The sequence below is a fragment of the Siphateles boraxobius genome, unplaced genomic scaffold (genome assembly GCF_051911475.1).
Source record: "Siphateles boraxobius isolate OS27281-9 unplaced genomic scaffold, OSU_SipBor_1 50, whole genome shotgun sequence".
Taxonomy (NCBI): domain Eukaryota; kingdom Metazoa; phylum Chordata; class Actinopteri; order Cypriniformes; family Leuciscidae; genus Siphateles; species Siphateles boraxobius.
In genome coordinates, this window is record NW_027509142.1 from 2,886,970 (window position 1) to 2,905,632 (window position 18,663).

Genomic DNA, 18,663 nt, shown 5'->3' on the forward strand with positions numbered 1-18,663 from the left:
CAAAAATGATCATTCTGACATTATTTTCTCACACAATGACTATCAATATCATATATAATGACAATCCTGTATGACTTTCTTTCTTCCATGGAACATAAAAGAAGACGTTCAGCGGAATGTTCTTTTTCGTCTGAACATTTTCAGTGAATAATGACTGTTTACCATGCTGTAGCTATCATATGACTTCACAAATCTTGTCATATGGAGTAATTTATGATATTTGGAATAGAGCGGCCTAACATGTCCTAACTTGTTATACGGAAGAAAGTTGTACAGGTTTGGAACAACATGAGGATGAGTAGCAATGACAGAATTCGCATTTTCAACCTATTCCTTTAAATTGAATGCCACTTTATTTTCAAACTATCTGTTGGTTAACAAGTGTGTGTGTTTCTTCACAGCAAATCCGTAAGCTGAGGAGGGAGCTGGAATCTTCACAGGAGAAGGTGGCCAATCTGACCTCACAGCTGTCTGCTAATGTATGTGCACACTGTCAAACACGGATAAAGTTGAAGATTAGTATATGTGTATTACTGTTCAAACATTTGGGAATTAACAGGCATTTTAAATTGTAATAATATTTCTCAGCAATGCTGTTTTTACTGTGTTTTTGGTTAAATAAATGCAGCTTTGGTGAGCAGAATAGACTTCTTTCAAAAACATTTAAAAATCTTACCGACCCCAAACTTTTGAAAAGTAGTTCTGAAATATTCCAAAGATTATTATTTAAAGCTGCAGTCCTTAACTTTTTTGTTTTGTTTTCAAAATTCTAAAATTGATATAATAAGCGATTACATCATCAATCCATTTTCCAAACCGTGTTATTGTTAATAACCGTGTTAACCGCTAGAACTCCAAACGTTACGGACTGCAGCTTTAATATTACCTTAATTATATTGCAGTCACTTGTAATGCAATTCGATATTTTTTCTCACTCTCTAGGCGAACCTGGTGGCAGCATTTGAGCAGAGTCTGGCCCTCATGACCTCTCGACTCCAGTGCCTCTCTGTCAGTGCTGAGCAGAAGGTACGATAGTCATCCTAACACACACAAACCACTGAACAATCTTCACCACCGATTAATTCAAAGAAGATAAAAAACTGTCGTATTGGTATAACAGTTAAGGCCCACGACGACACACCAAGCAGACGTAAAAGAACTAGCAGCGATGAAGCTGAGTGTGTTATCAGCTCGCGTCAGCTGCGTCTCAGACAAAAAGCTGCGCTTGAACACACCAAAAGGACTACAAGCTCACTTTCATCACTTTCGCTTTTATTCTCATGCACTGACTCGTTGCAAAGCTGAACAGCCAATCAAAGTTCTCTCTCTCAACGACATCGCCAAAGCTGACAGACGCAAATTCAATCTGCTTAGTCAGCCAAAATATGATGGGGTCCAACTAGGGGTGGGCGATATGACCAAAATCTTATATCACAATAGGAATAATTATATTTCACGACACATAACAATATATATCGCAACATAGTTATTTTTGCTATACATAGTTATTTTTGATACCATTGAAATTTCATAATTTTTGTCAGCAAATTCAATATCACAAAAAAATTAGTGCTGGGCAACGATTAATCGCATCCAGAATAAAAGTTTGTGTTTACATAATATATGTGTGTGTGTGTACTGTGTATAATTATTTTGTATATATAAATACACACATATGCATGTATATATTTAAGAAATATTTGCATGTATATACTGTATATTTATACATCATTTATGTTATATATATAAATATAATTATTTTATATAAATAAGTCATTTTCCATAGATATATACATGCATGTGTGTGTATTTATATATACAAAATAATTATACACAGTACACATACATATAATTTTTATACACAAACTTTTATTTTGGATGCAATTAATCGTTGCCCAGCACTAAAAAAAACCTAATACTAGCTTAGCCTATGTTAAAAAAGAACAAAGAAATAAAGAACAAAGATCTGAAAGAACAAATACTTGCCTACATAAATTGTATAAAGTAATCAAATGTATAAAATAACACTGCATATCTTCACTGTGTAAATTGAATATACATTTACTCTTTAAGTGAGACATTAGTGATTCTGTCAAGAGCATTGAGAGATTTGCATTTTTGATGTTTCATTAACATTAATGACACAGACAACAGCAGGTTTATTAGGCTGCTCTCACTTTAAGACGGAACACACACATGCATTTTCTTTCTCAACTTTTTATGTTCACTTAAGAAAAAAATGACTGTTTACGAGGATACTCACAAAGACGGCCATTTTGACACATAAGTGTGTGTATTTAGCCAAATAACGCAACAAAAAGAACTCAGTTCAGTACTCGCCCGCTCTATGAGAAGCGGCTTTATGTGTGTGTGCGTCTCTGACAGCGCTGAGAAACAGTCCCTCAGACCGTCGGCTTGGTGTGTCAGGGCCTTTACAGCAGTAGCATTTCATACCATGAGGGAGTAGGACCATTGAGCTGCCAAAACAATATAGTTCTGCTGATTTCATGTTTTTATATCTTTATATATTATGCATATGTATATATTAGTGCTGTGAAATTGATTAATTGCGATTAATCGCATCTAACATATACGTTTTTGTTTACATAATATATGTGTGTGTATATATACAGTATATACATATCATATATATATATATATATAAAATAAACGTGTGTGTGTGTGTGTGTGTTTGTGTGTGCGTGTCTGTTTATATATACTGTAGCGGGTTCCTGAGGGGAAAAAGGAGAACGGACACGAGAAAGTGAGTTCAACCCGGAGGGTGTATTTATTTACAAGTGAGCAAATGCAAAGAAAAGTAGATCAGTGGATGCTTGACTGTAAACCTCAGGTCCGTGTCTCCGTAAAGTAGTGCTTCTTTTGGTGTTTCCATTGAGAGTGTTTCATGGTCTGGTTGAGTGAGGGCGAAAGTCTTCTTGAGAAGACAGTGTTCAGTCTGTGTGAAGGTCTGTGCAGAGACTCCGTAACACCAACCTCCTGTTAATCACTCTCTGGCAAAGAAACAAAATGCACAACAAGCGTTCGTTTCAGTTGAGAGAAGAATCTCTACCTCTTCTGTCTCCGTCGGCGCTAGAAGAGTGACTGAATGCCATCAGCTGGGCTTGGGGATTGCTCGCCAGCTCCCCATTGTGTGACTTGACACTTAAAGGTTAAACATTTTATACACTATACAAATATAGTGAATGTATCCATGTAGGCTATGCTGTACATTATTAGCAAACAAAAGTGTAAAAATACAAACATTAGATTGTAAACCTAAAACCTACTGATTGCTTACTCTTTCAACGCATAAATTAAAATGACTAAATTAAAAATGAAAGTAAACAAAAGCACAAAACGTAAAAAGAAAAAAAAAACGTTACGAGGTATGAGGAACACGCATTCACTCGTCTGTACATAGTAATTATATTACTGTACATTAATGGGCTATACCAACAATATTGCCTTTACTGTTACTACTCTCATAAATATGATCACTTGCGTTAAATGTAGAATTCTAAAACTACACTTAATTTCTAACAAAAAATAGTTGAGCCAAACTGTGCTCATGTTCTACTGCGCTACTTCTGTTTGTCGCGCATGCGCGTAACGGTGCTTGTTCGTTGAAGTCTGTAAAGTTTAACAAGACTTGATATTATTGGAAATACTCTTGGGACTATCTACCATTTACAGATAAGGATATAACCATAAAATGTATGGAAAACGTGTCGAAGGCATTAAACAGTACATGCATCTGTCAAAGTAACACTTGTGCTTGTGTTTGAAGCGCCTATAAATATAAAGCATTCTCATTTTTCGGACTACTTGGATGTACCATTCCTGCAGCAGCTCACTCTGTGTCCTCCACTATTTTATTTGTATAAATACATATGTGTGTATATACAGTATACACACACACACACACACACACACACACACACTGTATATAATATATCAATACAATAATATTTATACACTCACATGTATTATGTAAACAACAACTTTTATATTTCAGATGCGATTAATCGATTTGACAGTTCTAGTATATATATATATATATATATATATATATATATATATATATATATGTCTTCAGGTTGGGCCATGTGTATGAAACATATTAACCAAACTGTCCTTTCGCTGCCCAAAAGCTATACATTTAGGTCCATATGTGTAACCACAGAGTCACTGAGAGTGAAAGAGCAAATTTGGGTCAAATTATGACTGAATGGAGGTTGGGGGTTGCTGGCTTTTCTATACGTCCCAGACGTTCATGGCACATTGCCCTCTGTGAAAGAGGCAGTCGGTCTAGAAAGCTTTTTTTGCGAGTCAGTGACCTGGATTAATCGATTCATTACTGTAACTGTGACCCTGGAGATTGTTTCAGTAATTCAGAGTAAGCAATTGATGTTGAGGTACCAGTGATGCACAGCGGTAGGAGTTTTTGTAGACATCCCTGTGGCTACGTCTGCTGTAAATGTCATTGGTCAAGTGCAGGCAGTCATTTATTGTCAAAGCAGAAGTTAACCTACATTTATTTGGAAAACCATCAGTAGCAGCGCTTTGAGGAATGGTGTTGCAATGTTGATGCTTTAAATGGATGAGCACAGAGTAAATAAATCCGTATTTCTCTATAGGACAGTGAATTAACAGACCTGAGAGAAACAATCGAGAACCTTAAAACCAAGAACATGGAGGCACAGGCCGTCATCCAAGTCGCCCTCAATAACCCTGATGTTCCCCCCAAAGGTGAGCACAGGACAAATACACCTCGAATTGTGTTTTATCTCAATTAACGATTATTATGTTACCAAACAAACATTCTTTATCCCTTCTCTCAGAGTTTCGAATCAGGAGGCAGAACTCATCCGAGAGCATCTCTAGCCTGAACAGCATTACCAGCCACTCCAGTGTGGGCAGCCTGAAAGACGATGCCAAGAAGAAGAAGAAAAAGAGCTGGGTAAGCGGAAAAAGAGGAGCCGTTCTTTCTCCGACGGAATTATTGTGGATATTATTATCTGCGAGCGCGTAACCATAGTTTGCATGTATTCTTCTTTTGTAGATCTCTAAGGTCTGTGAAGTTAGTTTATAAGTCTCTCTGAGGGAACGTTGCTTCTCCTTATGTCTTGTTTCTAACCGTTCTACAAAGCTCCATATCCACTGGTTTGCATTGGTACAGCCACTGCAGCTTATACTTTCATACGTGTAAACTATTATATGTTATAACAGTAAAGGGGTGAATTCACTAAGCAAATACCACATGGTATTTAAGTGCAAAAACGTTACTTTTTGTGTCCAAAAAAACATACTCTATGCACTTGTACTATTCACTATGTACTCAACCATATAGTCACCAATGTTGGATGACAAAATAGCCATATACAATTCACACATTAGACTCTTACAGAAAGTTTAGTGCATGAAGAACATTTTTTGGTTAAATAAGTGCATCATTCATGCACTTTTTCTTTTTGGAATTTGCAGTGTAATATAATAGTGGACAAGTAAGCAAATCGGGGTGGAGTTTTTAAAAACGGACAAGATGGGAACCAACAATTTGCGTCATGACCTGAATTGCATTAATTTGCTTGAGTCCGTCAGGTGTGAAAACAGCTAATAATGTGGTGCAAATGAACTGCTCTATCTGTGGTCACAGTTCATTCTTAGTGAATTCCCTCTAGAAGGCCTGATTTACTAATCCTGTAAACATGCGGAAATACTGTGAATGTTTAATGTGGCTATTGCTGAAGAAGAAAATAAAAGAAAAAAATGATTGAATACTGCTGCACATGAACGAAGCTACAGCTAAACACTCACACTAACTACAGCATGTTGAGAAAGAACACTTTGCATGTTGAAACTATCTTACAGCTGTTCAGTATTTTATCTGTTTCAAGGCTGTAATCTCATTTATGGAAATGTATGTATTATTTACATTTTAACTAACCACACCTGCCTGTTTCAAGTGCCCTCGTTGAGAAACATCATTTTCCCTTGTGTTGCTGTTTAATCATCTGCCTCTTTGTGTTTAAAGTACCGTGACATGTAGTACTTGAATTGAACACTACATAAAGGAGGGATGTTCGCAGAATGTATAATAATTTTCATACTACAATTCTTACTTTACTCTAAAAAACTAATTACATTATTTCTTGCTTCAGCTTTCTTGCATAAAAGAACACTGGTACTTTAGTAGTTTATAGTCTTTTTTTCAGTTGTTTACATTTGTTTTGTATAATAGTTTAAATCTGTACACTACCCCTCAAAAGTTTATGGTCAGTATTATTATTTTTAAGAAATTAATACTTTTATCCAGCAAGGATGCAATTAATTAATCAAGAACAACAATAAATGCATTTATAATGTTACTAAAGGTTTCTATTTCAAATACTGCTGTTCTTTTGAACTTTCTATTCATCAAGAATCCTAAAAAAAATTCACGTTTCCTCAAAAATATGAAGCAACTCTATTCAATATTGATAATAATAATAATAATAATACATGGGTTTTTTGAGCATCAAATCATCATATTAGAATGGTTTCTGAAGGATCATGTGACTAAAAACTGGAGAAATGATGATGAAAAATTTAGATTTGATCACAGAAATAAATTACATTTTAATATATATATATATTACAATAGAAAATGGTTATTTTAAATTTCAAGAATATTTCACATTATTATAGTTTTTTACTGTATTTTTGATCAAACAAACACAGTCTTGTTGAGCAGAAGAGACTTCTTTAGACTTTTTTAACTTCACTAAATTAATAAACAAATTTTTCAGAATAAACAAACACTTGTATAATGTACTTGAAGTTCTCTGTCTTTCTCTGGATTTCTCTGTAGTTGCGAAGCTCTTTGGGCAAGGCGTTCAGCATAAAGAAGGGTGCTAAAGGTGGCTCAATATATTCTGATATTGAAGAGATCACCACTCCAGATTCTTCTGCTCCCAATTCACCAAAACTGTCCCATGAAGATGGAGAGAATCCACCCCCTTCCCTCCAATCCAGCCAATCAGCCATCTCCTCTGTGTGAGTAAAGTTTTAATAGTTTTTAGTAGTGCTAACTCTCATTAGGATGTTAGTAGAGTATTAGTAGACTGGTAGGGTTAGGGTTAGAATAAGTTGACATGTAGTCTGTAGAAATTCTGTTGGAGGACCAACACAATAAACTGCATTTAAGTGTAATCACATTTAAAACCATAATGATATTGTAACAGGATCCATGAAAGTAATGAGGAGAACGAGAGCGATGAGAAGGCGGTATCGGATCTGCGGTCTGAGCTGTGGGAGAAAGAGATGAAACTGACCGACATCCGGCTAGAGGCGCTGAGCTCAGCCCACCAGCTGGAGCAGCTACGTGAGTCCATGAACAACATGCAGGTTTGGAACTTTTGTCTACTTTTTTTTTTTACCTTTGTTCAGGAAATTTTCACGGGCAAGATCAAGTCTTTTCAATAGGAATCCACACAGTCTGGTATTTTGCATGAGGGTGGAAGATTTCCCAATACAATTCATGCAAATTTGCCAAGTTGACCAGCAGAAAGCTGCTTGCTTTGAGAGTGGCTTCTGTGTGAGCTTCATACATTGCAACACTATTGACAATAGACCATTTTTGCATACAAAATGTGTGAAACTTTGCACTAGAGCCATACATAAATTCACTGCTGTTGATGGGCCCTTTCCTACACCCGGTGCAATGCGGCACCAGACGCGACTCAAGTGTTTTTTGCTAGTTTCAGTCCGATGCAGTTATCATTTTCAACTCCTGCGCCACGTTGTTTAAATAGCAAATGCATTTGCGCCCAACTCTGCGCCCATGTGCGTGCTGGTCTGAAAACGAGGTGTGTTCAGGCGCATTGTTGGCGCGTTGCTATTTTGAGGCAACTGAAATAGACTGTGCAATGTTTTTTTTTTATTTAAAGAGCGCGTTAGTAATGTGTGCATATAGGCTTTGTCCCGTAGATGGTCTGCTAGCACGCTTTAACCTCGCACACGAGCAGATCCGTTTCCTCGCTAGAGAAGCTTTCGGTTTGTCTGCTTGCAAATTCCGACTTGTAAATAGCGAATCCGCCATCGCACGAGCACAACTGGCTTTTAAAGGGAATGGGAGATGAGACTCTAAGTGGTTTATTGCACGTTACGCCCAAAACACTCCATATCACTCATTAAAAGAATAGGGACAATCCTTTTAGACCATGCGCCGGGTGCACGGACCATTTTCCCGGTCATTAAACTGCGCCCTAAGTGCACTTGCGCTTAGATCGTTAAAATAGGGCCCAATGAGTTTGCATGTCAAGCACTGCTAAAGGCTGAAATACACTACACGTCTTTAAAAATCTGAACAGATTTTAAGATTATCTGTTTGATATCCTCTGACTGCATGGAATCATAATCTGAAGCTAAAAAATCTGAGTCTGCACACTATGCAATTTTCTGTGAAATCTGTCAACTTAGACTGCCCAAAATCTGCAAACTGGCACAGATTTTTGGCAACTATTGTCGACTCGTCCAGACTGCAAATCAAGGGCAAAAATCTGAACAGAAGCCGTGTAGTGTGTTCTAGCCTTAAGAGAAAAAAAATCGAATTCAGTTTGTCATTGCAGATGATGGTGGAGAGTCTGAAGGCAGAGAACGACCAGCTGAAAACAGGAAGTGCTCCGTCGTCCCTTGTCCTCCCTTGCGGCCCACCTTCTACTTCCACCTCCCAGCCCTCTGGCCTCGCCAGCCTCCTGAACTCCAACCAAAGCAAACCACCCATGAGCCTCACCAAGTCCTTCAGCCTCAGCCTCAATGAGTGCTCCAACCCTGGTGAGTTCGCTAGTTATGCCATCTGATAATTTGGGGCACTCAAAAGACAGATTGAGTCAAATCATTCTTTCTATCTCGCAGACGTTGCTCCTATGGAGTTACTGAGCCTGTCATCTCAGAGGGACGAGGAATTTACGCGTGTTGTGGTCCGTATTGCTGACCAGCAAGTGTCCAGAGAGGTGAAAACATGAAAACATATTTTAAAATGCTTTATACATGAATATCAGATCATATTGCCTAAATTTTCAATGTGATGTACAATCAGGAGGTGAGGCAGCAGGATTTCTACATCGGCTCAGTAAGAATTAATGGGAAGACTGAGTGGTCGACGTTAGACACAGACATTTCCACAGCTTTCAGGGTGAGAGAATGTTCTGTAGCATATACATTTTTAAATATATGCAAAGGAAATGTAGTATGCAGAAAATAGAGAAATACTATTTTAGCATGCAAGTAATACCATGAAATTGCTGTTGATGTTTAATGGCAAACATATTGTACTGCTTATAATGTGTTCTTTGTCTTCATACATTAGGACTACATTTCCCAGGTGGATCCCAGTACAAGTATGGGACTGTCTGTCGACTCTATCCACAGTTACGCTATTAATCAGAGCAGGAGAGTGCTTGGAGCCGAGGCTCCTGAAAGTTCACCCTGTGACTGTTTAAAAACGTGTCCTGGACTCGTCACTGTCTCCCTTAAAGGTAACTCAAAATTTCAAACTCTGACTCTCTCCATCCACTTTTTTTAACACCTCATCTCGGCACAACGTGGTGTTTCAAGCGTCAGGTCCTCACAAAGAGTGAAAAGCTATGTTAATTGACAAAATCACAGGCTTCAGAACAGATCATATTTGTATGCTGTTTCAGTGCCATTAAAGCTAATCGTTTACTTCAGACATGCTGTTAACTCTTTCCTCGCCATTTACGAAATTTTCCGGCTTTCTTTGCTTTCACTGTTATGCGGTAGGATTACATGCATATGTAAAATAACACGATCATAAACATTTAACTGTACATACATCAAAACTGCCTAATGTTACAGAATGAAATGTCGACCCATGACGAGCTGTAGGACTGTGTAGCTTTGGGGGTGTTGATGAACTCGATCTACTCCATCTATGTTTTGATCATCGTTCTGAGTCCCATCCTGATGTAGTCTTTAATTTTATTTTATTTTTTCTCAGCTTTTTGCTCAAAATGTTTGCTCAAAAATAAAGAATGCATTGAGCTAGAATAAAAGTTTTTTTTTTTTTTTTTAAAGGCTGAAGTTATTATTTTTTTCTTTTGATATATTGCATGTTCAGATATTCATGCAACAAAATATTATGAGGACCATTAATTTTTTTTAGAATTCAACTTTTTTCAAAAACACTGATGGGAATTGGGGCAAGAGTTAATTATAATATGAATTAATTTAGCTTTTCAGCAAATGTTTTTAGAGATCTTCTATAAATGATCATTTACCTGCAAACCAAATGCTAGCATTGCCATTTTGTGATCTATGTGGAGCAAGATTGTGGACCAATGAGAATTCACCGTGGGTGGAGCTACCCAGTTTCTAAAATAGAAACCAATAAACAGGAAAAATATCTTGACATTGACACTCTTGAAAGTCATGGCTGGTTACTCTTTTTCTGTCTTCTACATGTTTCTCATTCCTGTTTTAATTGTTTGTGTTTTAGTTCTTTAGATCTCTTTGGTATTTCTAACTGACCTCTGATTCACCTAATCCTGCTGTTTGTTCCAGGTGTTAAGGATAAATGTGTGGATAGTCTGGTTTTCGAGACGCTCATCCCCAAGCCAATGATGCAACACTACATAAGTCTGCTTCTGAAGCACCGGCGGCTGGTCCTGTCGGGCCCCAGTGGCACAGGGAAGACCTATCTCACCACCCGTCTGACTGAGTACCTGCTGGAGAGGAGCGGCCGTGACCCCGGCCCGGGCCTTATCACCACCTTCAACATGCACCAACAGACCTGCAAGGTGAAGCCTGGAAATCACACTTTCAGACAAACCGAGCTCCTTCCCCACTAATTTGAGTTGCAAGCAGTTGTAAAGCCTTGCTTTGGTCTTCTCTCCCTCAGGACCTGCAGTTGTACCTGTCTAATCTGGCCAATCAGATTGACCGTGATTGTGGCACTGAGGACATTCCATTGGTCATTATCTTGGATGATATTAGTGATGGGTCCTCCATTACCGATCTGGTCAATAGTGCGCTGACCTGCAAATATCACAAATGGTGAGTGAGGAAATGGTAGAGAAATAAGTGAGAATCTCTCAAAAATCTAATGTAAATATACATTTGGGAAGAAATATGACCTGGACTTCTTCCTGACAGGCTTTGTGAGATTCACTCTTTTACAAGAAAGTGTAAGAATTTGAATTTTTCTTGGAAATTTATTTCAGCCCATATGTCATTGGAACCACCAATCAATCTGTTAAGATGTCGTCAAATCATGGCCTGCATCTCAGTTTTAGGTAAGCTCCTAATTTCTTTAGCACAGTTTTATTCCAGTTTGTAGATTGTAGTGAGGTAAAATAAAACCTAATAAAATTTTACCCAATCTTACAATAACATCCTCATAGAGAAATTTGAAATACCAAATCAATATTCCTAATTTAATTAATTTGTGATTTTCCCATTCGTCTGAAGAATGATCACCTTCTCTAACAACGTGGAGCCTGCAAATGGGTTCCTGGTGCGGTACTTACACAGGAAGTTGGTCGAGACGGAGAATGACAGCACGGCTCACTGCGCTGAGGTGCTGAGGGTTCTGGACTGGGTGCCGAAACTCTGGTACCATCTCCATACCTTCCTGGAGAAACACAGCACCTCAGACTTCCTCATAGGTACAGCTTTAAACGATCTGCATATCTGATCACAAATTGAATGAAAAACATTATTTAAATATATATATATTTTGTGGTGGAGATATAATATTAGCAAATTCACCTGTACCACGCACTGCCTTTCAATGGTCATGGTTTAGTTTTAGCACAGATCAAAGCCAAGTTTCCAAAAAATATCTTAGCTATGGCTCTTGTCTCCGCAGGTCCCTGCTTCTTCCTGTCTTGTCCAGTAACTTTAGCAGATTTTCGCACCTGGTTTATTGACCTCTGGAACCAGTCCATTATTCCTTATCTTCAGGAGGGAGCTAAGGATGGTGTGAAGGTAAGCTATTGTCCACATAGGCCAGTGTTTCCCAACCCTGTACCAGGAGGTTCCCCAGCGGTACACATTTTGGATGTCTCTCTTATCTGACCAACCCATTTCGGGTATTTTCTAATGAGCTGATGAGTTGATTCAGGTGTGTTTGATTAGGAAGAGTTTGAAAATGTGTACTGTTGGTGGACCTCCAGGTAAAGGATTAGAAAACACTGACATAGGAAACTAACTACTAAGCAATGGTGTCCAATCCTGCTCCTGGAGGGCCACTATCCAGCAGAGTTTAGCTCCAACCCTATTAAAACACCTGAACCAGCTAATCAAGGTCTTGAGGATCTTTCGCCTGGTGTTTAGGAGATAAACTCTGCTGTAAGGTGTCCTCATAAGTGACTATAGTGAAACCCACTTCATATATATGAAGTATATAACTTCGTTTTCTGTTAAAAGTTAAAACTTTTACCTGTTAAAAAGTTAAAAAGTTCTGTTAAAAGTTAAAACTTCGTTTTCTGAGAAACGATGTTGATTTTTAAAATCACCAAAACAAACATGCCTCTACCCAAAAGGATCACACCCCTATCTTGATCCCCAATCCCCATCCCCAAATTCACAAACACAGGCACCGCCCCCCTAAACTGTGTATATGCCTCTTTCTGCTGATCTTCTACAAGTGTGTTTTGGTGCTCGGTCCGATCCACTTTTAACAGCATTTCTCAGAAATCACTTACTGCACGTTTAACGGTCACTTATGTGCACCATACAAATAGTGCAAGAGACTCAACTAACAAGCCCCAGATGATTTTAACACAGTATGTTTCTAAGCTATCAACTGAATGTTTTTAACCTTGTTTTTTCCTAGATTCTGTCCACCATCATCTTGCTGTTCTCTTGGTGTTTTCTGGTTATCCTCTGGCTTTCTTTACTTATCTTGTAGTAAAGCTTTATGTAACCCTTGCTGAAAAAAAAACACTGCTTAATAGGGCTGTGCGATTAATCGTAATTGATTTGCCGCATTCAGTCCTGCGCACCTTTCTTTCCTTCACAGCGGTGCACTTTCGTTCCTCCCTAAAAGCCCAAACTTGACACCCAAATCAACCAAATAAATGAGTGTTGTAAAATGCAGTCTATTGTTGCTAAACTGCGGGACGTGCTTGATATATTAAATAATCGAGGTTTCAATATTAAGCAAAATAAGCGTCATTATGATGTTTGCCATAATCGAGCACCCCTACTGCTGAAGCTAGTTTGTTGGTTGTAGCTGTTGTGTTAGCCTGGTCAGGCTGCTGTAGCTTTCTGTTTATGCAGGGGTCCTGGGAGACCAGTAAAAGACTTTATTCTACCTTAATATTGGGCCAAACTTAGCTTATCTGCTGCTAAAACATTTGTTTTTTCGGTGAATCAAATGACACTTTTAATGTTATTGTCAAGTCAAGTGCAGTGGAGTCTTGGAGCTCAATCTCTGCATTCATATATATTTTAGGTCCATGGTCAGAAAGCAGCGTGGGAGGATCCAGTGGAGTGGGTGAGGGATACATTGCCCTGGCCTTCAGCTCAACAGGACCAGGCCAAACTCTTTCACCTCCCTCCACCAACCACCGGGCCCAACGCTGCTTCAACACTCCAGCAGACCAGTGATGACAGGTCTAAAAAGGACACGTCCCTTCCCACAATGGAGTCCGATCCACTGGTGAGTGTCCAGTACAGCTATACCTGAGCCTATGTAAACAGTTCTGCATGTGTTCTGACAAGCTGTCCTTGTTCTGTCCCTCATTCAGATGGCAATGCTGCTGAAACTCCAGGAGTCTGCCAACTACATCGAATCGCCAGAACGGGACATTTCAGGCAACCCCACATTCTAGGTTGCGCTAAAAGACTTGAGAGCTCGCTAATGGCTAGTGCTGTTTCAAAACACTGTTCTGTACAGCTGATTTGCACCTCCTTTTCCCTTCAAAAGGTTTGAGAGAGTCGGGAAGAGGAACTCTCAAGAACATCCAGGTCAAGGCAGACAAAACTCTCAGCCTGAAAGTAAAACATAAAAACAGATCCTGCCAGATCTGAGCAAAAATCTTTTTTGCACTGTTGTCTTAACCGGTCCTTCCTTTGCTTATCTAACCTGCAAGTTGCATGGCAATACTTGCAACTGAGGATTGTGAAGATTGGATGATTGTGAAGATGAGATGTCCTTGTCTACCGTACTGGAAACAAAATGTGCTTCATATTTGTTTGATTTTACTTTTGTTTTAGGTAATATCTGTCCATTACGACCAAAAATCTATTTATTCTTATTTGCAAGAGTACCGACACTCCATCCTAAAGATCAAGTCGCCTGAACCCTGTACACAAAGGTGCGGTTACATTTAGACCAACTTGGATGGATGCAAAATATAATGTACAAGATGGTGCTTAGAATTCAGCCTTAACTGATGTCCCTCCATATATCATGAAGTCAGTTTCATAGCAATCGGAAAATAACTCTATATTACCTCAGTTTGCATAGTGATGCAGTTTAAAGGTGCAGTACATATCCATAACCACATTGCTTTTATTCCTATCAAACATGCATACATGAAGGAGACAGATGTAGACTGTAGATCTCTGAGATGATGCACTTTGATATGTAGCTTTCAAGCAAGAGCACTGACTGTTTGTTTAAAACTCGAGGGTCATTCACTCTGACGGTGATTTGCAGCGACAAAGCAACCAGAAGTTATGTGTTTTCAATGAGGGTTGGAGCGACAAGGGCTGTTGACTATGGACAAAGTTGAGCAAAGTTTAACTATATGCAAATGTGACATTACCAATGGGAGAGTAAACAGTTAAGCTCATGCAATCTGCTGCTTGATATTGTTGGTCATTCATTATCTACGAAAGTTGCTAAATTTTGACGGCACTTGGATATGCAGCAAAAACAGTGGGGCTCATGTGATCCACCGCCTGATACAGTTGGGGGCAACCTCAGGTGATTTAATCACTAGCAGTAATAACAGGTGCTTTTACCAGTGCATGGGAGCAGTATGCAACTTCTTACTTTCAGTAATCGTGCATTTGACCTTAAGGCCTGGGTATACTTCATTGTCTATGTTAAGCTTAGTCTCACGCACAACCCAGACAGCAACATAGTGTTGGCCCAGATCCGGCCCACATCTAGTAAGTGTGGATTCCACGTGTACCAGGTGTGGGCTGGATCTGGGCTGACACTGTGTTGCTGTCTGGGAGTTGAGCATGCAAGCCTTTCAAACTATGCTCTTTTGAGCGTGTAATGATGATGTGTTAATGGACCTTGCTTTTCAAGTCCTCAAATCACTTGCGCATGCACTGTTATTGGCAGACACAAAGATTGGGGGGGAACACGGACGTTGTGCACGGACTGTGGTGATTGTGACCCGAGCTGGAGCAGAACGTAGACAAGGGAAGTATACTTTTGGCTTTACTACCAATAGCCAAGGTGCTAATGGATCATCAAGATAATTGAAGGCTTTGTTCTCACTGAAACCACAAACCCGATTCGCTTGCTGATGTCATTGCTGTAGCTACTAATGTAGGCCCTGTTTCCACCAGGTATTAATGTGGTGATCACTTGTGTTTGGATTTTGTTGAGAAACTTTCAATGCAGTGCATGAATACTATTTGAATTAATGAACCCGTGTCATGCGGTTTATAAGCAAATGCTGGAAAGGAAGAGAATATAAAGGATACGGATGGCAGCTGCAATTTAAATCGTAATCAATTTGTTTTGGTACAATGCAGCGAAGTACAACACATTCCAGACGAATACGCGCTTACTTTACATTTGACCACCTGAACATTTGTGATAATATCACCAGAAATGCATTTAATACCAGGTGGAAACAAGTCTGTAGATGTACTGGATATTGACTCCACTGCCTAAACAAACAAATCCAAATAAAATGGGTCTAGATTGCGTTTGAAAACAAATCAGGATTGTTTGCAGTGTGAACAAAGCCAAAATGGTTTAAACAACTTGTTTTGTCTGGAGGAGGTTGAGTAATTTAAAATGTTTGGCTTTTGTTATGTCTTGAGGTTCAAAGCAAAATTACATCAGTGTTAGCTTACAGTTTTACACACGCTTGTGTACTTTGTTCTTCTGTAACAATGTAGCCAGTTTTTGGAAATGTTGTAATAATTGGGTTTTTTTTATGGTGGTTTCAAGTCATGGGACAGCCCCATGTCAGCGTCTTTATAATCATTCCAGTAATACTTAACTGTAATAATTACGAAATTTCAAAAAACACAAAAAAATAATAATGGTGGATTGTAACTTATGAATGCGTTTGCTATTGGCTGATTACAAGTGCTGCAGAACTGTATGTGCATGAAAGCTTTAACTTTGAGGAAGATTATAGTTAAAAAAGGGCACCTTTTCATGAGATGCCAAATGATGTGTTGGCAACCAGTCTACAAGAGTCACGTGCTATTTTTCCCTAAATTATTATTATCTAATTGAAACGTGTACTAACCGGTCTTAGTACTAACAGTATAGCAATGTCAGATGAAACTCGTGCCGTTGTAATCGCAGAATGTAAATTGGATCAAAACATCAGTTTGCCAACACACCTACTGCTCTTGATGATGCTTGCTAATTCTTGTGTTTGTGTTTACGTGTCCTGTTAATGTCAGATGTAGCTCTCCAAATGAATAACCACAGGAGTGTTTTTTTAAAGGTCTTTTTTTGTACGTATTTTTTACTAAATGATCTTAGTCTGACATTTGTAAATAGGATTTTCAAAAAATGACCAAAAAAATGCAAACAAAAACCGTCTATGGTAGAATAAACATCGGAAGGATAAAATATAACACCTCTAAACTGAATGTGTCTGGTTAGATTTACATTACAGCGAGGATCGCAGTCATCTCTCAGTTATTGCCTTTCCGGTAGGGACAGGTTAAGTAACTAGATCATGTTGCCTATGTACATTTTTCACTATAAAAGTGTCCTCTTTATTCTCTTCCGGGTCGTACAAGGTATAGAATAGCTTTTACGATTAGTTGGCCTCAACAACCCATAAAAAATGGTAAAAAAAAAAAAAGTGACAGTGGTGCTTCAAATCACACAAGTACCTCAAAATCTGTCGTAACAGCTCATTGTAGGATAAAAAAAAAAAAAAAAAAAATTCCCTTAATAGCTTATGGATAGTTTGGGGCTTTGGGGGAGATTCCCCGTTGTTTGTCTTGAAAATGTGCCTAATATAAGCCAACTCGTTGGACATTGCAATACCTAAACTATTATGTTTTGCAAGAGATTGTTTACTGCGGGGGACAGGAATGCGAGCGAACGTGCTATCCTTTTTTTATGCTAGCTTATAAAATGACTTTGAGATTTGAGCTCGCAGGGAGTCTCATTTCCAAATGTCCTGGAAATCGCACAAACCGAAGCCATTTCCCACTGTCACAGATATATTTGCATCGTAGTACAGTGTGCTTTATCATATCTTGCATAACAGATATAGTTTGGACAACCTAAAATAGAGTGTTTAACTATGTATTGATTAATTTATTCGTTATTTTCTGTGGTTTATGAATAACAACGCTGAATGTTCAAGCAGGCACAATAATAAACCTGTGGTTTGTTAACTCTTTTTTCCCACTTGTTTTATATTAAACATGCTATACAAGGTTTGATTTTGTTTAATCAAAACAGATTGATGATTTGTCACTATGCAGTGTTGGAATATAATTTTAGGCTGAGACTGAGTTCAGTTGTCAGTACCAATGGCAGATAACAATGGTATATGTGATAAGCTAATGTGCAGTTTTGATGGTGTTTTAATGTCGTTGATGTCTATCACCATTGTTTGTCTGGAAAAACACATTGGACCTACCTGTCCCACTGGGATTTCAAACAAAACTGCTTTTCTTTTTTTTCTTTTTCTTTCAAGAAAGGGATCTTGATTTCTCTTTAATAAATATTTCTATTTTGTATAGAACATTGCATTTGTAAACATTGTAAATATGAGACTCATCTGCGACCACAATCACAGTAAAATATGAAAAATCCGGCCCTAGGATGAGACACCTTTTGTTATTGTTGTCTTTTATCATAATTTTTTTTGCGAACTGTCTGCTGGAAAGGGGTTATAAAGGCGTATGTGCTGATCTGAGAGGATTTAATCCATCAAATATTCACTCACGTTTTCAATAAACTCATGCCATCCCTACTATGTCTCTTTCACTGGTCTTGTACACTTATTTCAGGTTTAAAAAAATTTTTTTTTGACAATTATTACATTAAAGAAATTGATCATCTGTTTGTATTTTTGAACACTACACAACTTGGTAATACTTTAGAATGCTGTTCCTTCATTAATGAATAACTACACAGGAACAAATAAGTAACGCCAATATTCTAGTAACTATTAACTTACAATAAACTTTGATTAACGAATAAGTGATAGCGCTCAGTTAAATGTGTTAGTTCACTATTAGCCAATCAGTAACTACCATTTCATTTTTCACTGAAGACTAAGAACTACTATATACGGGTTCATAATTAATATTAATAATGCATAATGTATAATATAAGGTAATGGTAACCCATTAGTAATGAATCAAGTGTTACTACATCCTTCTAAAGGAACTACTATTAATTTGGATCAGTATTCTAAAGTGGAAAGGTTAATAACTACCTAATATTGACTGAAATCATTGTAAGCTTGTGAGATTTTT

At 38.1% G+C, this 18,663-nt stretch overlaps 1 protein-coding gene and 1 long non-coding RNA gene across 5 annotated transcripts in view; both read left to right on the top strand.

The window, feature by feature from the left end:
• Positions 1 to 18,155, top strand: part of nav1a (neuron navigator 1a) — a 151,701-nt gene extending 133,546 nt beyond the window's left edge. For 2 of the 4 annotated variants that reach the window (XM_077204729.1, XM_077204730.1), the window contains 18 exons: positions 402 to 479; positions 943 to 1,026; positions 2,726 to 2,764; positions 4,638 to 4,749; positions 4,842 to 4,960; positions 6,851 to 7,035; positions 7,224 to 7,386; positions 8,610 to 8,814; positions 8,896 to 8,993; positions 9,080 to 9,175; positions 9,350 to 9,518; positions 10,564 to 10,799; positions 10,901 to 11,055; positions 11,223 to 11,294; positions 11,470 to 11,666; positions 11,870 to 11,988; positions 13,460 to 13,666; positions 13,755 to 18,155. In XM_077204729.1, coding sequence (XP_077060844.1) covers positions 402 to 479; positions 943 to 1,026; positions 2,726 to 2,764; positions 4,638 to 4,749; positions 4,842 to 4,960; positions 6,851 to 7,035; positions 7,224 to 7,386; positions 8,610 to 8,814; positions 8,896 to 8,993; positions 9,080 to 9,175; positions 9,350 to 9,518; positions 10,564 to 10,799; positions 10,901 to 11,055; positions 11,223 to 11,294; positions 11,470 to 11,666; positions 11,870 to 11,988; positions 13,460 to 13,666; positions 13,755 to 13,838 — 2,418 coding nt within the window. In that variant the 3' untranslated portion in view covers positions 13,839 to 18,155. The remainder of the gene's footprint in view (positions 1 to 401; positions 480 to 942; positions 1,027 to 2,725; positions 2,765 to 4,637; positions 4,750 to 4,841; positions 4,961 to 6,850; positions 7,036 to 7,223; positions 7,387 to 8,609; positions 8,815 to 8,895; positions 8,994 to 9,079; positions 9,176 to 9,349; positions 9,519 to 10,563; positions 10,800 to 10,900; positions 11,056 to 11,222; positions 11,295 to 11,469; positions 11,667 to 11,869; positions 11,989 to 13,459; positions 13,667 to 13,754) is intronic. The other 2 variants (XM_077204731.1, XM_077204732.1) reach the window with 1 other exon arrangement.
• Positions 12,328 to 12,946, top strand: LOC143712750 (uncharacterized). The gene is made up of 2 exons (XR_013195065.1): positions 12,328 to 12,402; positions 12,462 to 12,946. It is a non-coding gene; the product is annotated as an uncharacterized LOC143712750 (long non-coding RNA).
• Positions 18,156 to 18,663: the final 508 nt, after the last annotated feature.